The sequence below is a fragment of the Planococcus citri genome, chromosome 2 (assembly GCF_950023065.1).
Source record: "Planococcus citri chromosome 2, ihPlaCitr1.1, whole genome shotgun sequence".
NCBI classification, from domain to species: Eukaryota; Metazoa; Arthropoda; class Insecta; order Hemiptera; family Pseudococcidae; genus Planococcus; species Planococcus citri.
The window spans coordinates 36,790,501-36,815,938 of NC_088678.1; the positions used below are offsets into that span (position 1 = coordinate 36,790,501).

Consider the following 25,438-nt stretch of genomic DNA (forward strand, 5'->3'; position numbering starts at 1 on the left):
ATTTTTTAAACATTGTACTTTAGAACCGGAGTAGAATTTGCTATTGACACATTTCAACTGATTTGCATTTAGGAGCAGGGGCATGAGTTGAGTTGTCAAAAAAGCGAGCCCCGAAGGGGCGAGAGGCCTGAGCGAAGCGAGGTCCAGGGCGAGCAGCACGAGCGAAGCGAGTGCGCGAGCTGGGGGTCGAGGTCGCGGAGCGACCTAGGGGGCGAAGCCCCCTAGTTATTTTATAATAAATATTTGTTTTCATCGTGGGGTAGAGTTACCTACTTATTTTTTTTTTAAATCTTCGCACGTTATTTTTCTCAAAAAATAAATTAGGTACCTACCTACATTCAGACATTGCGCGCTATAAGTGCACGCTACAAAATATGAGTACCTACGTTGAAAGATCGCCCAGGGACCTATTTCTACACATATCAATAAATCGTTGTCGATATTGCTACGTAAGCAACGCAAGCAGTGAAAATAATTTTTATTTCGCCAGGATAACAATGATTTGAATCGTTTGAAAATTTTATGCGAGAGTTTTGATGATTGCTCGTTATTATTCTGAAATTTCGTTTTGAAATTATGAATATGAATTGATTATTGTAAATTACTAAATTTGTAAAGTGAAATTTTCATTTAAAAAATAAAAAAAAAACATTCGCTTCAACAAATGAACATTGTGTTGAAAATGTTTTATTATCCAATGAAGAGCGTTCATGTGGGGTGTGAGGATATTTCAGTTTCTTGATTGATAGTTGATAGGTACTATACTTTGTTGCCGTTGCCTGAAAAACAGAAAAAACCTATTTTGTATCAAAATTCAATGAGTGGTGACAAACAAGGTAAAACAAGGTGAAAAACAAAAAAGTCCTTCAAAGTTCAAAACGACAATATTGAATATTGTATGAAAATTTCATGCATAAAACGTCTAAATAGGATTTTCAGCACTTTTATCCGCATTTGATAATTTCAAATTCATCTATTAATTCTTCCTCCTTCAATATTTTCAATAATTTATTTTCTTCCTTGGAAAAAAAATTTAAAAACAATATCAAAGCGGTTGCCAAAGCTTTGGCTTCGACCAATGGAATTACTGAAATCAGCAATGAAACTAATAACGCATAAATTCCGTTAGGAGCGCTAGGTGAAAACTTTTCTACGGTGAAGTATTCGGTTTGATATCTCAACGCCGTTGCGGCGTTTTTTGAGCATTTTTTGGAGTATTATTGCGATCATTGATCAAGTTTGCGACAATTCTTTTAATTTTGGACTCCACTTTCCATGTTTTTCATGTCTTATCGTAGAATATAATGTGAATTTTTACCTACCACTTATTAATAGAAAGTTAGTTATTGAAAACACTCAACAATGGGTGAATTAAACGCCACTGATAACACCGAAAAAGGAAAATCAAAATCCAAAATTCCGGCTCCTACGGTTGATCAGATAATATCAGATCGAATTACTCAGGTAATTATTAATCACTTACATACCAAACATATGAATACAGTTAATTTTGATACTTTTGTGTGACTTCCTTGCAGTTGGCGAATCAGTATTGGGCTCCGTACACTGCTGGAATGCACTTACCTTTCAGTGCTGAAATTGTCGAAGATGTATATTTTAAAGAAATTGTCCAGTCAAGGTACGTTAATTCCCTCATCTTCAAGATTTCTATTGTATTCATCATACTAACTTGACTATTTCATGTATAGGTTTTCAATCAGAAGAGTGATGATGTTAGAATTCAGTCAGTATTTAGAAAATTATCTATGGCCGAATTACAAAACGAATGAATCATCATTTGCTCACATGATGTCCATTGTTTGTATGCTAAATGAGAAATTTCGTGAACGTGTTCCTGCTTGGGAAGTAAGTAAATGTAAAAAACCGCTATACTCTGGATTAAAGTCAAATACTCATTGTATATAATTTGTGCAGGCCATGAAAAAAGATCGAGAACACTTCCCAGGATTTTTCAAACACGTCCTCGAATCGTGTATATCAGATAATCCAAAACAATCTCTAGTAGAAAACACCTTGTTGATAGTATTTTTAACGCATAGCTTCAATAGTATGGAAGAAGATATGATCCGAGATCAAGTGAAAAAATTAGTCTCTTTATCAATGTGGAGTTCATTACAACAAGTGAGTTTTACTCTTACATTCTCGCAAATTTTCACTCCTTGTCATCGGTTATGATTATCTGTTTGTTTTGTTCTTAGAACCGTAGAGAACACGAATTCAAGCATAATTCCAAATGGCATAAATACTGGAAGTATATGAGAAAATTAGAAAGCAAAGCTTCGCCCGAAGAAAAGAAAAAACTAGAATGGGAAAAAACATTTCTACATCGATTAATATTGAAATTTCTAAACATCTTGGAAAGTATTCCTGAAGAAGGTATGTTTTATTGTTGTAATTTTTCGTCTCTGTGATTAAATTCTGTTATTAATTCATTTGATGTATGTTCAGGTGATGTTCCTGTCGAAAAAATCCATTATTGCGAACGATTTTTGGAACTAATGATCGATTTAGAAGCCTTGATGGGAACTCGTAGATTTTTCAACACCGTTTTAGATGATTGTCATTTAGTGGTACGATGTAGATTAGCACCTTTAACAAGACGACCCGACGGGAATTTATTCGTTCAAGTGAGTCGATTATTAATTCGCTTCTTAGTTATACGAATCAAAAACATTAACCTCGAGTCAATCAAAATTTATTTTAAAAATACAAATTTTTCGCTAATTCTCGTATAAAATCAGATCACACATAAATGCAATATTAATCTATCACAACATTGTTAGTCGTTTGATATTTTCTAAGTACAATCTTAAAAATATCACATAGCTGCTAAAATACTGTTGAAATGTAAAATACGGGGAACATTTTTTACTCTTCAAAAAAAAAGTATAACATTTTAAAAATGGCATTTGAGTGCTAACACAAACCAGTGACCGTCTTAAAATTTAAACTCAATAAAAAATTATTATAAAAAAACGTAAGTACATGAAATTTTGATTATAAAAACTATTTACAATGAAAAACGATGGAAAATTATAGACTAGGCGAGTATCAGTTATCTAATACGTATAATGGAATTGAAGTGTCTTAATACTCCATAATAAATAATTAACTAGTCTTAAAATATGGTCATGATAGGTCATTTCTAATCTGAAGTATTCGAAAACTATTAAGGCACATGTCTTTGGTCATTTTCATATTTTTACTCCTCCGAATAGCTTAATAGCCGCTGAGATTCATAGCCATCATTTCCTCACCCCAATCAGTTGTTTCATCTGGGGCACCTGGCCGACAACAGGCTGATATACATTTTTCGTGGCAACACGCACGTCGCAATAGGAATCGTACTTTTTTCGAATTGATGATCGCTACGTAAAATATTCCCACTGACTGCAGGAAATTTGAAAATACGTAGGCATAAAAAAATGCATTGTGAGGGAACTTTGATAAAGTGAAGAAAAACCAGTTTATGGTCATTATGATGAACATTTTTACAAATAGTTGAAAGCTGAAACAGAAAAAATGATTTATTAATTTTATTTAAAATTTGGAATTGAGAAATAGTTGCCAACATTTTACTCACTTGTATTTCAATTTGTGGTGAATTCTCCCATAAGTTGACATTCGATTAATAATTTGTAAAGTAGACAGGCAGAAAAATACGTTGATCAAAATTAATACTGCTATTGTTGTAAAAAATACTGCTACACCGATTTCTCCTAAAAAGTGAAATTAATCTTGAAAAAGACTTCCTCATTTAAACATAAATTTCCCAAAGAAAGATCATCTTACCTATCGTCGATTCAGTAACTTTTTTTGATTCTTTTCGTAAATTAGTATTGTCAAATATAATATGAGAAAATAATGCTAAACTCGACATGCTAAGCGTTGATGTCCATACGTAACAAGAATAATAACAGTATTTCTTTCCGTCGGTAATCCTCAGGAACACGTTTCGTGACCTGAATGAAAATCGAATTTATTAAACACTCGTTACCTCATTGGCGCTAATAAAATCACAGTTATGTACCTGAATGTTTTCCATATGTAATATCCGAAACTATTCAACCAAAAGAAAGCACACAATGTGCTGATATGTATGCCCGAGTCTATAAACAAACCACATTTTATAATCAATTCGTAATGAATAAACAATACGATGACTAATGTAAGAAAAAGAAATGCGCTCACCAACTGTTAAATAACTAATCTCACTATGGAATTCGACAAAAATATGTACAATATTTGCCACTTCGATGCAAATTAAACATACAGCGATTGTGGTAACTATGTTACCAATCAAATCACAAAGCTGGGGTAAAACAAAATAAATCAGTGCAACTGTCAGTAAAAGAATTACTGATAGAATATGGAAAACTGGGTTTATTATTCGTTTTATTAATTTGCTCATGCCATTCCATGAAAATTCCGCTTTTGGTACACACAACATTCCAATTTGTCCTTCGATTTTTGTATCGTTGAAAACCACCTGGAAAACACATTTTAATAGGTTTTTTTTCCAGAGCAATGTGTGAAATGTGTTTTATCAATGTGAGGCATACCTTGTCAATACAGTATTCTGTAAGAGAAAAATCCCACTGCTGTTTATCATCTTCATTTTCTCTGCAAGATTCTTCTGCGTCTTCTTGATGAACTATGTGTCTAAGTCTACCATCTCTGAGTAAGAGTAGACGATCACAACTGGATGGTAGATCGTCTACCCTCCACGGGGTGATCGTTTTACATATTAGAGGATTGGTGATGAGTTTGATTTTTGGTGGGTCTTCAGGATCATCCTCGAAACGAGCCACCCACGATTCTTCCGAATTTGTTAAATTTTGACATACTGAGTGAGTTATATTGTCCAAAACGTACTGGTTAGCTGGACAGCATTTATGGACATTTACTACAGGAGCGATTGACGGTGGTATTGAAACACAGTACGATAAAAAAAGAGACACAACTGAGAGAACTGTCAGAAGTGTATGCATCTTGAACATTTTCACTGAACATTATAACTTTTAGGCCGCAATTATGAAAAAAGCCGCAAATTTACACGAATTTATTGATTTTTTACCGAATCGCTTGTTGATTCTTTCAAAAAATGTTTGTTGTGTTTTCATTGTTGCCGTTGCCGATATGGGAGAGTTCCGCAGTAAACCAAATACCTTGAAAATTGATGCGAGCTATCTGCGCATGCGCGATATGCAGTGGCTTTACCTAACCTAACCTAACCTAACCTAAAAACTCGAAAAAAAATTATTTTGTTTTTTATTTTTTTGAAATATTTGGATTTGAATTTCAAATTTTATAGGTAAAAATGCATTTTGTTCAATTTTATTACTCTGCTCATCTCATTCTCATTTCATTGGTAATTTTCAAATTTTTATTTCATGTGTGTGATATTGATGTTGATTGTTGAAGGACGAAGGATGAAATGAAGGATGATGAATTGTAGAATGTATGATGAAAATTGAAAGGAAAGAAAGGGACAGGCCGACAGGGATGTGAACTGAACGAACTTGAAGACGGTTACTGAGGTTCCCATCCAATCAACGATTACAATAAGCTGAATAAGCTGACCCAACATGAAAATGGCCAAAATTAATTTTGGCCACCAAAGTTTAGAGCAACTTTTTCAAAATGCGAAACCATTTTCAAAACCCTGTAAACTTTTTTGAATATTCTCCTCAATAAAATTTGCACAGCCACAAGGCCTCTATTGATTAGGTTGATTTTTACAGAATAACAATATTTCAGAATACGCCACAACTAGTAAATAAATTAATTACCTACTTGAGTAGGTAATATGCCTCTGGACTAAAGCTATAAATCTAATACATGAATTCGATTTAATCCTCTTTTAATCTGAGTTTCTTTTTAGCAATTATCTGGTTTTCACGTTGACTGGTTTTCCAATCTCATCAAACTCTCAGATTTTGTCAAAATTGCAAAAAAGTGTCGCCTAATTGTCGCTTGTTTGCAAAAAATTCCAAATGTCTCACTTTGTTTTTTTTTTCCAAAAACTACCTAAATTGAGCAAATCTTGCTTTATAACCGAAAATTTTCTGAAGTCTCAACTTTTTGCTGTCATTCTGGCTTGCCAACATCTTTCAAAAAAAAAAGTGAATCGTTCAGTTTTTTAACTAAAAGTAACAAAACAGTCTCACTTTCATTTTCACTTTTACGACAAAAATTGCCCAAAAGTATCACTTTTTTGACAATGATTTTCAAAAAGTCTTGCTTTTGCCCTAAATTGACCAAAATTCTCGTTGTTACCAAAATGCCAAAGAATAGTCAAAAATTTCATTTTTTATTTTACAAAAAAATTGCTTAGAAAATATTGCTTTTTTGTGAAATTTTGCTAAAATTGTCAAAATTTCACTTTCAAGCCGGAAACTGTCGAAAAATTCATTTTTATGTCTTAAATGGCCAAAAAGTCTTGCTTTGTTACCAAAAAAGATGGGAAATAGTCGCATTGTCTGAATCTGACAATTTAAAAAAGGTGGGTCATTCCACGTCAATTCGACCAAAAAGTGGTAAGGGGCCAAGGGAGGTCGCCGATTTTTTTGAAATTTTTCCTGTGAAATGGCCTTTTGAAGGGACGACCAATGACGCAAATCGCAGCCCAGTAGCCTTTTTTCAAAAGCTACTAGGGGTGTCAAAGTCTTCAGTGAATTTGAAATATCATCAATTTCTGCAGTGGATACCTTTTTCCAATAGTTAGGGGTTTTGAAAGGCTTTTTGGTGATATCATAACAGGGTATTTAACAGGTAGTGCAAGTAGTGAAAGTAGTGATTTTTAAAATGGGTAGTGAAAATAGTGAAAAAGTAGTGAATTTTGTTAAAAAGGTAGTGAAAAATGAAAAAATTCAAATTCGTTCCTTTTTCTCGATTTTTATTCCGTAGAAAAGAGCTCATTTGTCGACTTTTTTAGAGCTTGAATTACACATTTTTGAGAGCTTTTGCCTTCGCTTCGCTCGGGCTGTTTACTCTTTTTCTCCGTGAATAACTATTGTTCAAATTCAAGAAATGATCAACGTTTGAATCAGAAAAATAAACTCCTCCCTGCATGAGGAAATTTTTTTTCACTTCTCGAAACACGAATTTTTGAAATCTTCTGCCCGCGCTTCGCTCGGGCTCGTTTGTTTTTTTACAGAGAAAGAAATCATTTGAATTTCAAAATTTTGAAGCAAAGTAATAAACTTCTTATAATTAACCAATTCACCACAGTAAAAAATCATCGTTTTTTACATATGTACATGTACGTACCTCCCTCTCGAAATTAAAAATTTGGTTTGTTAAAAAAAAGTTTTTTTTTCGCCTAATTTAATTACATGAGCAAGAACCTTTAACGTGAAAAAAATATCAAAAATTTAAATGATAAAATTATATTTTCGACATCCGCTTGCTTGAAAAAAATCTTGGGATGTTGAAGACATTGGAAAACTAAAAGCGAAAATTCTAATGTAAAATTTTGCCTCTCACCGGCTCCTTTTTTAATAAAATCTCTAGTGTTTAAAAAATGTCCTGCTAAAGTCCTGATTTTTTATTTTGAAATTTTGTTTGACACTTTGTCTTATAACGAATGTAATAAGCTCGTTTATTTGTATTGTTTTTTTTTCAGTAATTTTGATTGAAATTACAAATTTTCTTCCAGTTTCAATTTCTTTAAAAATTTTCTTGTGAAAAATTTGACTTTTGTTAATTTTTTTGTCTGGGAGGGAGGGCCGTGTGGTCGAGTGGATGGCATTCTGCAGAAAATTTGGTTGAAAAAAGATAGTTAAAAAAACAGTGAAAAAGTAGTGATTTTTTCAAAAAAAATCCGTTAGATTCCCTGCATAAAAATTAATGTTGCCTTTTTTTCGGACGAGTTTTCATACTATTTTTATTGAATTTAATAATCCCAAATTTTTTCAAATTTTTTTGTCCTCAACAATGACACCAAAATCCATTCTGAAAACTTCAAATCGATGAGAAGAGAAATGCAAAATTTGTGAAGAGGTCAGAAAAATATTTTTTTCCATTTTTCAGTGTGTTTTTATCATCTGGTAGTTGGAAACCTGACGCAAATTGATTATGCAAAAATTATTCATTTTGTTCAAATATCAGTTGGTTTATCATTGAGAACGGAGCTTTTAGCACGTTGCATTTTCATTTCATATGGAAAGATAAAAATTTCGAAAATGACACAAAAAACTGAAAAAAAACTAAATACGAATAATAGCATTGAAAACACAGTAAAACCACCGAAAATTGATGTTTTAGTAAAAACTTGTTAAAAATTGCAAAAGAAAAACATTGTTAGAAACCTATATCAAACGATAAAAAGCAGGTATCTTAAAAAATTGGGATGGCATTATTTCGTAAAGTCGATTTTAAAAAATTGAAAGTTTGCGAAAAAATACGATTTTTTGATTTAAAACATGAAAAAAAGTTTTGATTGGTGACGTTGACCCATTTCACCCCTATTTTTACGTATCCATTTAAAGAGTTGAAAAAACCCTTTCACTCGATGAAATGAATCATCACAAAAAAATCATTTTCCAGATAAAAAAAATTGCAAAATAATGGAGTATTTCGAGAAAATAAATCAACAAAAAAAATAAATAAATAATTTGATTTCAAAAATTCCAACATTACATAGTCTCATTTCATCGTTCCTTATTTCACAGAAAGAAAATCATTCAATTCAACATTTTTTTGTTTCAATTCTGCACCATTTTTAAATAGTACTGTTCAATGTTTTCATCGGTATTTCTATGAATTCGGTTTCGGTAATACTAATATGATGGTATCGATTACGATTTTCTTCTTCATTTTCCATGTCAATAGCAGTAACCCAAGAATTAGGGAAGCAGTTCAGCCCGCAAGGTTTTCGTTTCGCGATAGCTTTCAGCACCTTATTTCGAGTTGCGATTAAAGTAATGAAGATGAGAAAACCTTGCAAACAGTTCAAAATATCTGTTATCAGAATGCTGAAACAAATTTCATGGCGTTAATTGATTCTCGTGAATTATCCAATTATAATTAGCCTACATATATGGATAGGTCTAGGTACGTTCAATATTCATAGGTATAACTTACAGAGCTTTAAAGGAAGGAAACACTTCGTTGCATAGAATTTCCAAAATCCAAGTCAGTCCCACAATTATGGATAATTTTAAGTACAAGCAACACCTAAGTACATTTGAAAATATTCGTATTTAATTTCATATCGCAAATCAAACTATCGTGACGAGTATATGCAATCGTTTACCTACCTCGTTTTTAGAGCTTTTTTTCGATGGATATTAATTCTCGTATGGTGCGTTACCCTCAGTCTTCTACTCGTATCGATGAAAAAGAAAAATGTGCCCAAAAGTAGTACAGCAATTGGTACGTGGTAATACCACCATCTCGTCATGTAATCTTGTTTTAGAAACAAACTACCTAATTAATATTACTTGTCTTTTTGGAGATAATGAAAAATCGAATGGTAGAACCAGTTTTTCAAATTAATTTTCTCGAATTTTCGCTTTCGAGTAATTAGTGTCTAACTGCAGTCTATGTACCTGTAAACCAACAATTACTATTGTTGAAATTCGGCTTCAGATGATTGCCAGGAAGAATTTGTATGAGTAGCATCAGGAAAAGCATCATCACCGGAATCCCATATCCGTACAGAAGAAACATACAGTATGTTCGAGAATCTTCCAAGTTTTTTACTCTGTAAAGCAAATCATCGTTATTGGCAGTTTTTATTTGAAAATTTAGAGAATTTCTGTTCTTTTGTAATTGATCATTGGAAATAGAAAAAAACAAGGAAATTATTGTTAGGCAATTGTAAATAATGAATGTTCGCTTACATCGACGCTTTCCATATGTTGAAAGACGATACACATAACCAGCACCAAGCACAAAGTGAGAAAAAGTAGAAACTATACGCTACAAAGAATAAAAAAGAAGAAAAAACAATAAAAATAATAATAAGGCAGATATAAACGTGAGAAATCCAATAACTTAGGTTGATTTAATTACCAGTTTAATTTACTCGTTTACCTTTAATAACGCATGACAACGAATAATGGTAGTGTAAGGTATCGGTAATTATGAACAGAACTGTGTAGTTGATCAGAAAATGTAAAATACATTTTCCTTGGAGATCTCGAAGTTCCGGTAATGCCAAATAAACGAATATAACGATGAGCAAAAAAACTACGGTGGCTATTTCTAATATGGCGAAGATTATTATTGGTGCTATGTTCGGTGTATCATCTTCTTCCGGCGATTCTTTCTCAATGCATACGATTGCGATTTCATGCTGTGGTTCTTCAGGATCTACTTCCATCAAATTGATACAATATCTATAATAGCATCGTAATTTACGCACAATTTCAGTGAGTTGTAGTAAAAATTTAGGTACCTATCGTAAAATTATTGTAGGTAATTAGGAGGTATAGCCTACCTGGCTGGTTCAATTTCCACATCGTTATACGACAAGTATTCCGTTGTCGTGTTGATAAAAAATTCCTGGTCAGGCAAATTTCTATCCAACAGCCACGAATCGCCATCGTTACAAGTAAACGTTAACTTTGAGCCATTTTGACACTTCAAATTAGACGATATTAATGCATTACGCTCGCAACAGATGTTTGAGCTTTCGGTGGCTCGTACGATTACAGCCACGAATAACCATATCGACAGTAGAGCCGTCATTTAACTAAGGTTAAACTTTCAATGAACCGGGTGTATTTAAAATTGAAATGAAATTTTCGCGCGCGCAGCGTAAAATGAGAAAATTCATCGTGGCAACATTTCCCAACGTGTTACGTTCACTTTATATTCATGTAGGTAATAATCACATTACGTGCGAAAATAAACCTAACTATGTATTTTGTTTTCTTTATTTGAACGAAAGACTCGATAAGAGGTTTTCTGTGTATCAGCTGTCGTCGGAAAATTGAGTAGATAAAAGAATTTTAAATAGTCAAGCCCTTGGAATACGCTGATATAAATCCACCTGCATGTGCTCAAAATCTGGAATATATTATGAAATAATTATCGTAATTTTTTTCATTTTTATTTTTTTATAGCTTTTAGAAATGCTGAAATTTTACGCCAAATTTGAAATCAACGACGTGTCCGGCGATCCCTTAACTGATCACGACATGATGCAACTCCATTATTCCAGAATAGTGTCCTTGAAAGTAATTAATATTTTATGCTTCGAGTAGACAGTAGACTATACCATGTCAGCTGTGATTTATGTGTGACTCATTTACCTAACGTTTTTTTTTCCTTCTGTATTTTTAGTACGCCGTTTTTGCTAAATTCCCTGAGCTTCGAAAATTCGCTTTAGCCACTGTTGCCAATACTGATACCAGAGATGCGCTTATGGAACATTTTAAAGCTTTAAGGTGGGTAAGAATTTTGAAAAAACTAAATAATTAAGAAAGAATACAAAATATTTATAGATTTTTTTTTTTTAATTTTAGCGAAGAAAAGTTACAAGAGATTGCTATTTACTTGAATCTAATCCCTCCTACTGAGAGAAGAGCAATTGAGAACTGGTTCAGATTAGATTCGTCTTTCCTATTGGAACTTTTGGTACTTTGAAATACTCAATTCACTTTGTAATTTTGGAACAATATTTCTAACATGAAATTATTCTGTACAGATCTCCAGACACGAAAGAAGGCCTTCTCAATTGGAAGCGCTTAATTCAATGCCTTTATATCCGACCGAAGATATTATCTGGAATGAGAATATAGTCCCGACAGAGTATTTCTCCGGAGATGGATGCTTGGCTCTTCCAAAACTCAACATACAGTTTTTAACGTTGCATGATTATTTGCTGAGGAATTTCAACTTATTTCGATTGGAATCCACTTGTGAGTTATTTGTCGAGATTTACCTAGTTTGTATTTTTAATAATAACTACCTACTTAGTATATTAATCCTGGTTTTTTGTTTTGAATTTTTCCAGATGAAATTAGACAAGATATAGAATACTCATTGATGAGATTAACTCCATGGTAAAGTAACAATATCACGTTTATGTATTTGAAAAAGAGCCAATAAGAAATTACTTTAATGTCATTCTCCTCAGCTTCAAAATGCTCAAAATTTGAATTTTAAAAAAATCTCTTACATTTTTGTTTTTTTTTTTCAAGTCTCTTACAAGAGAAGTATACCAAACGACAGAAAAATTTTTGAACCAGACAAGAAGGACATGATTGAGGACCTCAAAATACACCAACCGTCAAAATTTCAGGTGCTGAAATTCATTTTTCAATTTTTGGCGAATTTTTAAAAATTAAAATTTTGGCTGAAAATGGGTAAAAATCGAAATTTTTTCAAACTGACGTAAAAAGCTGAAAATGGGTTTGTGTACTATTTTAGACCTCCTGAGTTGATTAATGATGATTTTGAACGGTTCTGAAGACTACAGGAAATTTTCGGATTCTCCAGTTTTTGAAAAAACGCTGTAAGTAGAGTGAAAATGAAATCCAGCACCTATAAACTCGGATTACCTAATCAGTAATCATCTTTATGACTCTTTTGATCAATTTAGGCACATATTCTCAAAATATTTCTGTGCCAGTTCAACTCCAAAATTATTGTTCTCAATAGTGGGTATTTTGAAAAAACATGAAAAAAATCATCATTCACAAACGTGTGAACCAAAAAAGCTGAAATTTGGTTTGTGCCATATTTTTGACCTGTCGAATCGATCGTTGATGGTTTTGAACCGTTTTGTAGCCGCCAACGGATTTTTACTTTTCATTTTTTTTCTCGAAAAATACTCAATGGGAAAAATTTTAGGTTTGAACCGGCATAGAAAGATTTTGAAATAATGTGCATAAATTGATCGGAAGGATCACCAAGATCTTTAATCCGAATTTATAATTACATACTAAATTTCATATTCATCCTACTTACTTACCTACAGCGTTTTTTCGAAAACTGGAGAATCCGAAAATCTAGTGGAGGCTCCAGAACGGTTCGAAACCATTGCCAATCCATTTTGGAGGTCTGAAATAGAACATAAACCAAATTTTAGTTTTAAACGACCATTTGATAAAATTTCAATTTTTTCCACTTTTGGGCCAGATCTGAATTTTTGAAAATTCGCCAAAAATCAAAAATTGTAATTCGAAATTTTGGCTGGTAAAGTATTTTGAGGTCCTCTCTCGATTTTCGTTTGTCCACTGCAGAAATTATTGTGTCGATTGAAGTACTTCTGTTAATTTTTCTCGAAAATCAATTTTTTTGATTCCACATTTTTTATTGCAGAAAATAAAAAACAATTTCTACAAAAAAATTACGATCTCTTTTTTAAAAAAATAATGAAGAGAAACGAACTGGTAGAATATAAAATTTCTCACCTATAAAGTGTGATTCATTTTTTTTTCCTGGAGAGGGGTTTTGTTTCCTATAAATCACGAAAATAAGACTATTTTCCGACGTGTTTCTTTTTATTTCTTCTACTTCAAACGTTGCGTCGTAAAAAATTGAATTTACGTTTTTTGAAATCATGAATATGTAAGAGAAGCCTTGAAATTGCATCGCGAAGAGAAATTGTATCACCTGTTATGCTTATTCGTGCTAAAAAAAAAAAAAAAAAAAAACGAGAATATGTAGGATAATATTTAATTTTTGGAATTTTCGAGTAGAAATACGTTGAAAATCATTCAAAATATCACAAAAATGATGAGCAACTCCAAAACATTTGATGTTTGTTTGACCACCTCCTCGCCTAGAGCGAATTCTTTGGCTCTTTGTTCGATTTCTAATCTAAATATTAATGAAGAAGCTAATGAATTCGTGTTTTGATTTTTTTAAACAGGAAAGCCGAAGATGGAGGAGCATATTTTGGAACCCGTACCAGAATGGCTCAACCTATCACTAATTTTACGGTAGTGGAAGTATTGAAACCGAAAATAGGTATTTTCTCAGATAATTTGCCATTGTGTGATTGATGTTTCGATTTCGAGATTTGTATTTCATTTTCATATTTACGTTATTTCATTTGTATTCCAAAGGTGAAAAGCAACCAGCTCGAGTCAAAGCAGACGTTACTCTTCAGCTAAACCTAAAACCATCAATAAAATCAGAATGGGAAGGCTTACGTAAACACGACGTTTGTTTTCTGTTGACCGTGAAGCCACCTTTACCAATAGGTACGATAAAATGATAAAATTCATCTTGATCGTGATTTCGATTCGATAAAATAAATAATCTATTGGTGATTTTTTTTTTTTTCAAATAGGAACGCCTTTGACGTACAATAAAGCATTTTTGGAGCAAACTGGTCTCACTTATGTGAGAGGATGCGAAGTAGAAGGAATGCTTGATCAAAATGGTCGAGTTATTGAAGATGGTCCTGATCCTAAACCAGAAATACCTGGAGATACTCGCACGTATAGATTACTTTTAGATCAGAATCAGTATCGTATTGACATGGATAGTGTTGCTGAAGGAAACGAAGTGAGTTTTTCATTTTTTTTTTCAATCCTGTCGAAAAATAGAATTTTTTCTACGTTTTTTTAATCTTTACAGGATGTGTATGAAACGTTTAATGTGATAATGCGAAGAGCGCCGAAAGAAAATAATTTCAAAGCTGTATTAGAAACTATTAGAACATTGATGAATACAGAATGTGTCGTTCCTGATTGGATTCACGATATTATTTTAGGCTATGGTGATCCTAGCTCGGCACATTATAGCCAGTATGTATATTTTGTGAAAATACTTTAATTTTTCGATGGTAAATTATTCATTTTGCTACTTTTTCTCTTTTTTTCAGAATGCCGAATGAAATACCGATATTGGATTTCAACGATACGTTTTTAGATATGGATCATCTAAGAAATAGTTTCCCAGATTACGAAATTGGTGTCAAAGTAAATGATCCCAGAAAGCTAGTGCCACCGTTTAGGTAAATTTAGAAAGAAAAAAAAACAAAAAGATAAATATTTTGACAAAAATATGACTATTTGATCGATTTTTAGAATAACCTTCAAACAAGCTGTCCTCAAGAAAAAGAAAGAATCCGGTGATGAAGACGTCAGCGAGGAAGAGCTAAATAAAAAATCCATCTCGGTAGAACCTTACGTCATTCCAAGTCGAGGACCTTATCATTTTAACGAACCGAAAAAGTGCGTATTTTTTATTCTCACCCGAACTAGACATCATTTATTTTAAATAAATCCTTGTTTCAGAAATACGGTCCCTTTCACTGCCACTCAAGTCGAAGCGATCCGTTCCGGAATGCAGCCTGGTCTCACTGTGGTAGTAGGTCCTCCTGGTACTGGTAAAACGGACGTAGCTGTACAAATTATTTCGAATATCTATCACAATTTTCCCAGTCAAAGAACGTTAATCGTAACACATTCTAATCAAGCCCTGAATCAGTTATTTGAAAAAATCATGATGTTAGATATCGACGAAAGACATTTGTTACGTTTGGGTCATGGTGAAGAAGCTCTTGAAACAGAAAAAGACTTCAGCCGGTTGGTAGACTAATCCTAACTCATTATCATTCATCATAAATTATTCCTTATTCGTTGAATATTTTTGCCTGGTTTTAGATATGGACGAGTCAACTACGTGTTGTCAAAACGATTAGAGTTACTCAACGAAGTAAAAAGACTACAGCACAGTTTAGATGTGCCAGGAGAAGATATGCATACTTGTGAAACCGCCGGTCACTTTTTCCTATACCAAATACTCGCTCGATGGGAGAAATTTTTATCGGTTGTAAAACCTGAAAAAGAAAAGGTGAAAGAGAACGATTTTTTGTCTACGTCATTGAATAATATCGTGTATTCTAATGTTGAATTAATGATTAGATTGTCCCTGTCGATGTTATTCAACAAGAGTTTCCATTCCATGGTTTCTTCGAAGATGCTCCTAAACCGTTATTCAAAGGTAAAAGCTATGAGGAAGATTTGGAAATTGCAGAAGGCTGTTTTAGGTAAATAATAATAATTGATCTCCAAGCTCGAATCTTTCTTTTAGAAAAATTAATTTCGAAAAAAAATCTATTTTTTTTACAGGTATTTAGAAAAAATATTCACCCAATTGGAAGAATTCCGAGCATTCGAATTACTGCGCAGTGGTCTCGATCGGTCTAAATATTTACTCGTGAAAGAAGCTAAAATTATAGCGATGACTTGTACTCACGCAGCTTTGAAAAGACAGGATCTGGTCGACTTAGGTAAAAATCTAAACTTCTATTTTAATGTACGTATTTGTGATGAAACTGAAAACATACTTTTATTGGATTTTTTCACCCACAGGTTTCAAATACGATAATATCCTTATGGAAGAAGCAGCTCAAATTCTTGAAATTGAAACCTTCATACCTCTTTTGCTTCAAAATCCCGAAGATGGATTTAATCGGCTGAAACGTTGGATAATGATCGGAGATCATCACCAGTTACCACCGGTTATTAAAAATATGGCTTTTCAAAAGTATTCCAACATGGAGCAGTCTTTGTTTACGAGAATTGTTCGATTAGGAGTTCCTACAATTGATTTAGATTGTCAAGGTCGTGCTCGGTCAAGGTATGTGATAATTATTCATTCAATATCGGGAAATCTCATGGAAATTTTACATCTAAAATAATGGATTTTCCTCAGTATTTGCAATCTGTACAATTGGAGATACAAGAAGTTAGGAAATCTCAGCCATGTTGAAAGAATGCCCGAATATCAATTGGCTAATGCCGGATTCCAGTTCGAATTCCAGTTAATTAACGTTGAAGATTTCGAAGGAGCTGGCGAAAGTGAACCGAAACCTTTCTTCTATCAGGTAATTGAAATTTAGATAGTATTTTTATTCTTCGTAAATCGAATCTAATCAATTAAAAAATTGCTCTTCTGCATCTGATTTTCAGAATTTGGCCGAAGCTGAATATTGTGTAGCTTTATTCATGTACATGCATTTGATTGGTTATCCTGCGCACAAGATTTCCATCTTGACCACGTACAATGGTCAAAAACAAATGATTCGTGAAATTATACAGCAACGTTGCGGCTCTAATCCTCTTATTGGACAACCGCATAAGGTAACTTGGTAATTTGCCTGCGATGATTATTTTTAAATAGGCGTTTTTCATTCGAAAAATTTGACCGTTTGTTTTAGATCACTACTGTAGATAAATTCCAAGGTCAGCAAAATGACTACATCATATTGTCGCTAGTCCGATCCAAAGCCGTTGGTCATTTAAGAGATATTAGAAGATTGGTCGTAGCGATGTCAAGAGCTCGTCTAGGATTGTATATATTTGGTAGAATCGCCTTGTTTAAAAATTGTTTCGAGTTGACGCCAGCTTTCAACCAGTTAATGATGAGACCACCGAAACTGCATATTCATCCGGAAGAAATATACCCTACTCACAGACCGTTGAACGTACCATTCCCCAATCCTCCGTATATTATCGAAGATATGTCTCAAATGTCATTCTTTGTATATGATTTCTACATGAAGAAGGTGCAATCCTTGAAGCAAACTTATTATGTGAGTATACTTTATTGTAATTTTTTCGTATAGTCGTTTTATTGTCGTCGATGTGAAATTTATATTGATGGTTTTATTGCATTGCAGGACCAATACCCGAAACCAGGAACCATCAACGCATCGGCTCCCGATCATAATATTCCCATTCACCCGGGCGGTGATAGAGACTCAGATAGCGAAGATGAAGGAGAGCAAACGGTAATTTTCATATAACATTTAATATAATTAGGTACCAGAAATACTCTTTTCGAACACGCTGCATTTCTATTTGGTGATTCAATATTCGATATTATCATGTTAGGTACCGAAAACAAATATTTTTATAAAGAGAGCAAAGTTCGAATTTTTATACATGAACCAGAAAATTATGCCAAAGGTTTTTTATTCTACACAAATGCGATTCCCTAGAAACTGATACTACTGTGGAAATCCCCAAGTATTACCTGGGTATTCCCATAGTGACGTCACGTTCAACTTTTTTCGGTCCCCTCGGGAACATAATTTTACTTGTCAGATGTGCTTTTATCAACTTTGATGATTTATTTCGATATATTTCGATCAATAGGCTAATACGAGTCCAATAGAGGATCCTGAAATGGAAGAAGAAGCAGAGGAAGAAGATTCAGAAAATATTCCAGCTAACACGGAGGAAATGGAATGCAGCGAAATGGATGACAGAACGCAAGTCAAGTCAGATCTCAACACGATTCCTGATAATCCATTCGAAGTAGAAGATAGCGAGATGGAAGATAGAACGAACCACCCTCCAATCTCCGGATCACAAGATCAAGATTCGGAATAATTTTAACGCCATTTTCTCTCTCTTTTTAGAATTTAATACCATAATTGTGAATACATGCATTTTTTACTTAAATGATTTTCTCATTCCAAGGAACTTATTCGTAGGTATTTTTATAGTATGACAATAGCCGATTCATCTAGAATATTCTTATCATTATCGCTATTATTGTTGATTTTTGCGGAGTATTTAGCTTCGGGACTTCTAGAAGGTGTCTCATCATCGGTAACTTCTTCTTCGGTTTCAGAATCTCTGGCTGTTTTCCATTTATCTGGGTATATTTTCGTATTTGCAAACCATTTGTTACCCATACCTCTTAGGACGCGTTTTCGGAATATTACGAGTATCAGAAAGACAGGTACTCCTTCGACCAGAACCAATAGAATAACGGAAAATTTACTGCCAAAATTAATTCCAATTAGAAAACATTTATGCTCAATATTGGTCTGTTTGAGTAAGTAAAACATGTTGATTAAACTTACAATAGGGTGGCTATTGGACCGGTACCTATTTCTAAAATACTGTCATAGATGTAGAGTATCACCACCAATATCCAAGGTACGCCCATCATGAAGAATAACTTGGCGTTCATGAATAATCTGGAATTGAATAAGTACGAGTATTGATTTAATGTCTGATATCAAATTAATTATGGGAGTACTTGAGTATGCATTGGGGTTGCATACGAGGTTGGTAATTAGGTAAGGTATCTACCTGTATTTTAATATTTTCATCGCCAATTTTCTATCTTGCAGTTGTATTGAATGTGAACTCCAAACTCGCGTTTGAGAATGTACAAACATAAGGAAATTCAACGAAATTGACGCCATGACGGGAAATGTTATATAGTATGTATACATAACTTGATCTGTTTGTAAAAAAGAGTCCAAGTAGGTTTAAAATTTACCTAATACCAAAACTAAAGTTTAAAAGTGAAATTCTCACAATGTTTCCAGCATTCTGTAACAAATATCGTATTTCCTGTATTGCTTAGGTGCACGTGTATCCAGGTAAGAAATATTAGACAAAAAGGTACCCCGAATCCACACATTTTATATCGCTTTACTAATTCCGCTTCATTATCAGTATGATAGTTCCTGTAGGTAAATTTGATTTCAAATTAAAAATTAAATCGACTACGTATGAGCCCCTGCTGACCAACGTAGGCCTATTTTGGAATCTAAATTTGTGTTCAATACTCACATAGCCGATCTCCAAATGTGATAAGAAGTAACATTAGACCACGTCATCATGCATAGTAATAAGTAAACCAACAAATATACTGAAAATTATAAAGAAATATTGAAACTTCGATAAATGAATTAGGTTACAATACCGTCGAGTCATCAAATCTGCGTCTTACCATTGGTAATACACATATCAGGGAGTAGCCCCTCTTGGTCAAAGATCTCCATGTAGGTAAGTGTCGAATGCCCCAAACCAGCGACAAAAGTGAAGTAAAAGTAACAACTGTCCTGTACATTTTGTACATTCGGTAAAGCGTAATATATTAAGGCAGTCGTCAGAAGTAATACAGCTGAAGTGAAATTGAATATTTTGACCAAAAAGGAGAATAATCTGTAGTATTTGGCTTTTTGAACGGATTCGCCTCCATTAACGTTGACGTCTTTGTACCATTTCCTGTTCGATGAACAGGTTACAGCTACGTTATAGGATGTACGATTGTTGAACATGTATTGTATGTCTCCAGTGCAAAAGCTGTAAATAGAGCAGATAGATGGGCATTGTAATCCATGTTATGAAAAAATTTACAAAATTTTTGTCGAAACACAAATTTCCATCACGCTTATAACCTTTCAAATAAAACCTATCTGCTTAACTTTGTCTCGATATTCATGAACGAATCGAGTGGATACGTAAATATTCCCAGTAAATTGAAAATAAAGGAATCAGATAGGTACTACTTACTATGGTTGAAAAATATGATATCCGGCAACATATGCATCCAAATATTCTTTTCCATCGTTTTCACGATCAACGCTAATGGAGAATTGGGAGTAAGTACTGCGAGATGGATCCATTATAGATGGATAATCTTCACAAGACATTGAAATATTGCGTCCATCTTTGCACTTTTTCGCACTCACAAGAATGCTATCAGGACAACAGTGATGTGATGCAAGTTCAGCATCACAAATGAAAACGCAACAAACGGTAATAAATAACTTGAGCAAGTATTTCATTTTTGACACGAAAAAAACTAATATTTTCACATAATAGGTACGTTAGCAGCCGCACAAAACTATGCAATAATAATGCACAATGTCAATGACTAAAACTAAGTTCTTTTCACGATGATAAAAGAAGCACTTCTGAACTCTATCAACAATTGGGGGCGTAAAATAGATAAATGAAACAATTCCATATTGTGCTCTTCTCTTAGTATAATTTGTTGATAACAACATATGTAGTACATATGTACCTAATATACAGGCTTGAGAATATAGATAAAGTAATACCTATTATACGTATATTCCATGCATCATCGCCTCTCATTTATCATTACATTATATGTGATAAAAAATTATGATCCAATACCAAATAGGTATACGTATTTTTAGAAAATTGTTATTATTTTATCGATGTTATTCTAACGGGATACCTATACTCAACTTCCGACATGATATTATTTTGATGATATTCAAACGACAGATATTTTTAGGTATCTAATCAACATTGGATGTGGTACCTAAACCTACCTACCCAGGTTCTTCTGTAACTATGTACCTACACCTAGGTACTTTGAATCTGTACTTTCAGGTGGCAGGTACGCAAATACTTGATTATGAATTTTTAACACATCAACAACAAAATTATACCAATTTTTTTTCAAGGATGAGGTCCCGAACGATTTTTTCGGGTTTCATGGTATCGGGGCTTGGGCTTTGGGGCTTTCAATCAACAATTTATTAGGTCTTGGGCTTGGATTGGGGCTGGAAAATTTTGGGTTTGGGTTTCAGGGCTCAATGTCCAGGATTCGAATGAAGTGTTCGCCCTAGGGCTTTCCAGGACTTGAAATTGCAATTTTCAAGAAGAATAAAGTAAAATCTTAATTTGATTTTCTTTTGAAAAAAAAAAAAAAAAAACATTTTAAGGGCAGATTTCGAATTTTTGGATATTTTTTTGCCTAATTTGCAAGCAGACTGGCAGAGAACTTGAATTTACGTTGGTCTTATGGGGATTTTATCGATGTGTTTAATCATCTAGTACTAGCTCTCAGAATCTCCAGTAGACTGAAATTTAAAATACAAGTTCCTTGAGATAGTTTACACAAACCAGAGTTATACATGTTTAAAACACATTTAAATTAAAATAAATGAAAAAAAAACAGTAGGTATTTTAAACAAAAAAACGTTTTAAACTTTTTTTTAAAATCAAATTTTCAGTTTTTTTTCAATTACCTACACGTTTTTTTTTGGCAAAAAACATGCACAATTTGCTAAAATCGTAGATGAAAATATAAGAAATAGAGAATAGAGCTTAAAATATACTGTCATTTGTGGTAATTTTAAACCTTTTTTCAGTTTTAAAAATGAATTTTTGTTTAAAACGAAAAAAAATGTTTTAAATGAAAAAAAAAGATTCTTTTTTTTAAAATATAAATGTTTCTACAACCTTGCCACAAACTAGCGTACGCTTTAGCTTTTTTCAAAATATTCAAATCCAACAGTTTAAAAAAAATCAGAATTAAAATTTTTTGGATCGAATTTTTAATAATAGACCAATTTTTTCAAGGATCATTTTTTAATGAACAATGAAGTATCTACTGAATGCGTAGGTACCTGTACCTACCCTTGAAAAAATTTAATCGTATTTTTATAATATGTCGACAGCCGATTCATCGAGAATATTATCATTGTCACTATTATTATAGATTTTTGCGGTGTATTTAGCTCTTGATGGATTTCTGGAAGGAGTTTCCTCATCGGTAACTTCTTCTTCGGTTTCAGAATCTCTAGCCGTCTTCCATTTATCTGGATATATTCTCGTATTTGCAAACCAACTGTTACCCATGCCCTTAAGAACACGTTTGCGGAATACTACGAGTATCAAAAATGCAGGTATGCCTTCGGCCAGAACCAACAATGCAGCAAAAAATTCACTACGAAAAAAATTGCAATTTAAAAATTATTATACTTTAGGTATCTACTATGTACCTACTTGATATTAATCCAGTTAATATTTCTGTAAAACTTACATTAAGACCACTGCCACACTGGTGCCTATAAAAAGGTTGTACAAAGTGACCATCACCAGTAATGCCCAAGGTCCACCCATCATAAAGAATAATTTGCCGTTCATAAGTAATCTAGAATGATTAGAAGGGTTGACACCATGGAATATTCAATATCGAACAAGATATTGATCGTATGGTACGAGATGAGCCTACCTGTATTTTAATATTTTCATCGCTAATTTCCTATCTTGCAATTGAATCGAATGTGAATACCAGACTCGTATTTGAGAGTGTACATGCATAAGGAAATTCAATATAATGAACACCACGAGGGGAATTGAAACGTAGATTTCATACACAAGTCTTTCTGTTCGTAAAAATATCAATTGCTTTTTAAAATTCAAAAAAGTTCGGTACCTATACCTGAGTTATTAATTTACCTATAATAGGTACAAGTGCTTAAAAGCGAAATTTTTACCGTGTTGTCCACATTCTTGAACAAATATCGTCTTAGTTTTATTTTTAAGGTGCACGTGAATCCAGGCAAGAATTATTATACAGAGAGGTACACCAAATCCGCATATTTTATAACGTTTCACTAATTTTGCTTCATTATCACTTTGGTAGTTCCTAAAATAAATTTGATTTCAAATCACAAAATTCAATCGATTAGGTAGGTCTACTACTACTGCTAATGTTCCTACTTTGGAATCTAAATGCGTTCGATATATATGTAGGTACTCACATAGCCGATCTCCAAACGTGATAAGAAGTAATGTTGGACCACGACATCGCGCATAATACTAAGTAAACCACCAAATATACTGAAAATTGAAAAAATGAAAATCAAATTTTGTATAATAAAACTGCGTTATAATTATAGGTAAACGCTGAGTCATCAAATTTGCATCATATGTACATTTAGTAATACACATATCCGGGAGTAGCCCCCTCGTGCTGAAGATCTCCGTGTAGGAAAAACTCAGATGTGCCAAGCCAGCAAATAAAGTGAGGTAAAAGTAACAACTGTCCTGAACGTTCTGCAAATTCGGCAATGCGTAATAAATTGCGGCAGTCGTCAAAAGTAGTACAGCTGAAATGGTATTAAATAATAGGGCCAATAGGTAAAATATTATAAAGTATTTTGCTTGAACAGATGCGCTTTCGTAATTATCGCTTTGCCATTTTCTGAACGATGGACAAATTACAGCTACGTTATAGGATGCATGAGTACGATTGTCAAAAGAGTATTGTATGTCACCAATGCAAAAGCTGTAAACAGAATGATACGTTTATAAATAACGATGAAGAAATACTTCTATTCAAGAAAAGTTTTAAATCATGCATTACACACTTTGTTTTTTTTTTTTTTTTCGCTAAAGATTAACTCAATACTCGGAATTACCTATTACCTATATATCTCTATTCAAGATCCCGAAGCGCGTACCTAGTTACTAAGTAGACATTCCAAGTAGATAGGAAATTAAAATAGGTATCGCGGATATTTAAAGTGATATGAAATAAAACTACTCACTAGGGGTCATCAACATGAAAACCGGCAACGTAAGAATCTAAATACTCTTTTCCAGCTCTTTCACGATCAACGTTAACGGAGAATTCCTGGTAAGTACTCCGGGATGGATCTAATATTAACAAATAGTCATCACAATCCAGGTTAATGTTGAGCCCATCTTTGCATTCTGTTCCATTCACAAGAATGCTATCAGGACAACAACGATTTGCACTTTCAACACCACAAATAAAAATACAACAGATAAAGGTAACCAATAAATTAATCATGCGATTCATTTCGATAGAAAAAAAAAATTGAATATTATCATATGGATAATGTCACCGGCCGCACAACTTTGTAATGAATAATGATACACAAGGAAAATTGAAAACACGTTCTTTTCACGACTATAACACTCAGGACTCTATTTATTTTTGGACGTAGAATCCATATTGCTACACTCTTCTATGCATCATCGTCCCTTACTCATCATCACATTCAAAGAAAATAAATAAAAAACAAGGAGTCATTACGTAGGTGGTTCAAGATACGATAAATAATAAGCATATATCTGTTTTCAGTGAATTTTGATAATTTTATCAATATTCTTCTAGTAGGAAATATGCAACTTCCGACGAATAAGAGCGCCGAAACGTTGTTCGTTTGATGAATTTAGAACGACGATGAGACGGGATCTACGTAGATATAGGCGTACGTTTTGATTTTATTGAAGTGTAACCACTTCGTGTATACTTTTAAGCCTACAAAATAATGTTAACATAATTTCGGTATCACAAACAGCACTTGATTTTGATCTAGCAGAACGTAGAAGTGATGTATTATATCTTCAATTGCTTCATTCTAGAAAAATTGATGTAAAAAAATTTTTCATCTTCTTTTCAAAGAGTTGGACTGATTTGTTTTCAAATTTTGTTCAATAGATAATCGAAGGCTATTTTTCCAAAATGCAAAGTTTCAACAAAGGAATCGCTTGATGATCCGCAAATGAAGTAGTTCGATTTTTTCAGATCACAAGTGGAAAATTTAAGTAACATTTTTTTATATTTTTATTGATAGCACACGTTCTCGATCCAGCTACTATGTATCGATACCGGATCATCGCATTCCTCATGTCATTCGTAGAATACTTATCCGAAAACATGAGATATACCATTTTAACGGACATGTCTCATTATCTTATCTACGAGAACAATACTCGCTTATCGGCGTTCAGTCATTCACTTAGTACATTATTTCATAGATACGATGCCTTGAACTAGCCTACATAATAATAAATACGCATTCGCTCGCCTGGTCCTACATACAATGAAGTGACACAAACACAACTAATTGAAAAATGATATAAAAATAATTCCGAAGCCTGAAAAAATTACTCTA

At 33.2% G+C, this 25,438-nt stretch overlaps 5 protein-coding genes across 6 annotated transcripts; 1 reads left to right on the plus strand and 4 right to left on the minus strand.

The window, feature by feature from the left end:
- The first annotated feature begins 1,076 nt into the window (after positions 1-1,076).
- On the plus strand, positions 1,077-18,404 carry LOC135835608 (RNA helicase aquarius). The gene is made up of 27 exons (XM_065349957.1): positions 1,077-1,464; positions 1,539-1,639; positions 1,710-1,866; positions 1,936-2,142; positions 2,220-2,397; positions 2,470-2,648; positions 11,097-11,210; positions 11,317-11,420; positions 11,499-11,610; positions 11,681-11,894; positions 11,990-12,038; positions 13,853-13,950; positions 14,049-14,186; positions 14,276-14,493; positions 14,566-14,735; positions 14,813-14,944; positions 15,018-15,164; positions 15,228-15,518; positions 15,597-15,786; positions 15,858-15,982; positions 16,065-16,225; positions 16,308-16,575; positions 16,651-16,822; positions 16,908-17,078; positions 17,156-17,530; positions 17,618-17,728; positions 18,096-18,404. Exons 1-27 carry the CDS (start codon positions 1,363-1,365, stop codon positions 18,330-18,332), a joined length of 4,521 nt encoding a protein of 1,506 aa, XP_065206029.1. The 5' UTR covers positions 1,077-1,362; the 3' UTR covers positions 18,333-18,404.
- mthl5 (G-protein coupled receptor Mth-like 5) lies at positions 2,700-5,158 on the minus strand. Its single transcript, XM_065349963.1, has 6 exons — positions 4,584-5,158; positions 4,213-4,510; positions 4,052-4,130; positions 3,814-3,983; positions 3,605-3,740; positions 2,700-3,529 (listed from the first exon to the last, which is right to left on the minus strand). The coding sequence occupies exons 1-6, from the start codon at positions 5,019-5,021 to the stop codon at positions 3,241-3,243; spliced, it is 1,410 nt and encodes a 469-aa protein (XP_065206035.1). The 5' UTR covers positions 5,022-5,158; the 3' UTR covers positions 2,700-3,240.
- LOC135835618 (G-protein coupled receptor Mth2-like) lies at positions 8,626-10,859 on the minus strand. 2 transcript variants are annotated; one of them, XM_065349967.1, is made up of 7 exons: positions 10,469-10,859; positions 10,063-10,367; positions 9,870-9,948; positions 9,576-9,730; positions 9,285-9,453; positions 9,109-9,201; positions 8,626-8,999 (listed from the first exon to the last, which is right to left on the minus strand). In XM_065349967.1, exons 1-7 carry the CDS (start codon positions 10,717-10,719, stop codon positions 8,747-8,749), a joined length of 1,305 nt encoding a protein of 434 aa, XP_065206039.1. In that variant the 5' UTR covers positions 10,720-10,859; the 3' UTR covers positions 8,626-8,746. The 2 variants fall into 2 exon arrangements, with proteins under 2 accessions (XP_065206039.1, XP_065206040.1); XM_065349968.1 differs by having other exon boundaries at positions 9,285-9,432; positions 10,469-10,855.
- LOC135835613 (adhesion G protein-coupled receptor E3-like) lies at positions 18,344-20,688 on the minus strand. The gene is made up of 7 exons (XM_065349961.1): positions 20,259-20,688; positions 19,693-20,048; positions 19,533-19,611; positions 19,275-19,426; positions 19,044-19,197; positions 18,812-18,928; positions 18,344-18,728 (listed from the first exon to the last, which is right to left on the minus strand). The coding sequence occupies exons 1-7, from the start codon at positions 20,531-20,533 to the stop codon at positions 18,443-18,445; spliced, it is 1,419 nt and encodes a 472-aa protein (XP_065206033.1). The 5' UTR covers positions 20,534-20,688; the 3' UTR covers positions 18,344-18,442.
- LOC135835614 (uncharacterized) lies at positions 20,513-25,316 on the minus strand. Its single transcript, XM_065349962.1, has 7 exons — positions 24,062-25,316; positions 23,447-23,799; positions 23,273-23,351; positions 23,006-23,157; positions 22,741-22,894; positions 22,549-22,659; positions 20,513-22,452 (listed from the first exon to the last, which is right to left on the minus strand). The coding sequence occupies exons 1-7, from the start codon at positions 24,334-24,336 to the stop codon at positions 22,167-22,169; spliced, it is 1,410 nt and encodes a 469-aa protein (XP_065206034.1). The 5' UTR covers positions 24,337-25,316; the 3' UTR covers positions 20,513-22,166.
- Between the last annotated feature and the right edge of the window lie 122 nt (positions 25,317-25,438).

What these genes read in the sequence shown, in the direction of transcription:
- LOC135835608 (XM_065349957.1), top strand. Translation starts at nt 1,363, where the DNA reads ATGGGTGAATTAAACGCCACTGATAACACCGAAAAAGGAAAATCAAAA. An exon ending in TATCAGATCGAATTACTCAG is followed by an intron (nt 1,465 to 1,538) that starts GTAATTATTAAT and finishes ACTTCCTTGCAG; the next exon opens with TTGGCGAATCAGTATTGGGC. An exon ending in ATTTCGATTGGAATCCACTT is followed by an intron (nt 11,895 to 11,989) that starts GTGAGTTATTTG and finishes GAATTTTTCCAG; the next exon opens with ATGAAATTAGACAAGATATA.
- mthl5 (XM_065349963.1), bottom strand. Translation starts at nt 5,021, where the DNA reads ATGTTCAAGATGCATACACTTCTGACAGTTCTCTCAGTTGTGTCTCTT. An exon ending in CAGAATACTGTATTGACAAG is followed by an intron (nt 4,511 to 4,583) that starts GTATGCCTCACA and finishes TGTGTTTTCCAG; the next exon opens with GTGGTTTTCAACGATACAAA. An exon ending in GATTAGTTATTTAACAGTTG is followed by an intron (nt 4,131 to 4,212) that starts GTGAGCGCATTT and finishes GTTTGTTTATAG; the next exon opens with ACTCGGGCATACATATCAGC.
- LOC135835618 (XM_065349967.1), bottom strand. Translation starts at nt 10,719, where the DNA reads ATGACGGCTCTACTGTCGATATGGTTATTCGTGGCTGTAATCGTACGA. An exon ending in GTGGAAATTGAACCAGCCAG is followed by an intron (nt 10,368 to 10,468) that starts GTAGGCTATACC and finishes ATGCTATTATAG; the next exon opens with ATATTGTATCAATTTGATGG. An exon ending in TTTCCTTCCTTTAAAGCTCT is followed by an intron (nt 9,000 to 9,108) that starts GTAAGTTATACC and finishes AATTTGTTTCAG; the next exon opens with CATTCTGATAACAGATATTT.
- LOC135835613 (XM_065349961.1), bottom strand. Translation starts at nt 20,533, where the DNA reads ATGAAATACTTGCTCAAGTTATTTATTACCGTTTGTTGCGTTTTCATT. An exon ending in TACAGAATGCTGGAAACATT is followed by an intron (nt 19,198 to 19,274) that starts GTGAGAATTTCA and finishes TTTTACAAACAG; the next exon opens with ATCAAGTTATGTATACATAC. An exon ending in GGTCCAATAGCCACCCTATT is followed by an intron (nt 18,729 to 18,811) that starts GTAAGTTTAATC and finishes TAATTTTGGCAG; the next exon opens with TAAATTTTCCGTTATTCTAT.
- LOC135835614 (XM_065349962.1), bottom strand. Translation starts at nt 24,336, where the DNA reads ATGAATCGCATGATTAATTTATTGGTTACCTTTATCTGTTGTATTTTT. An exon ending in TTTCATGTTGATGACCCCTA is followed by an intron (nt 23,800 to 24,061) that starts GTGAGTAGTTTT and finishes TTCTGTTTACAG; the next exon opens with CTTTTGCATTGGTGACATAC. An exon ending in ATGAAAATATTAAAATACAG is followed by an intron (nt 22,660 to 22,740) that starts GTAGGCTCATCT and finishes TAATCATTCTAG; the next exon opens with ATTACTTATGAACGGCAAAT.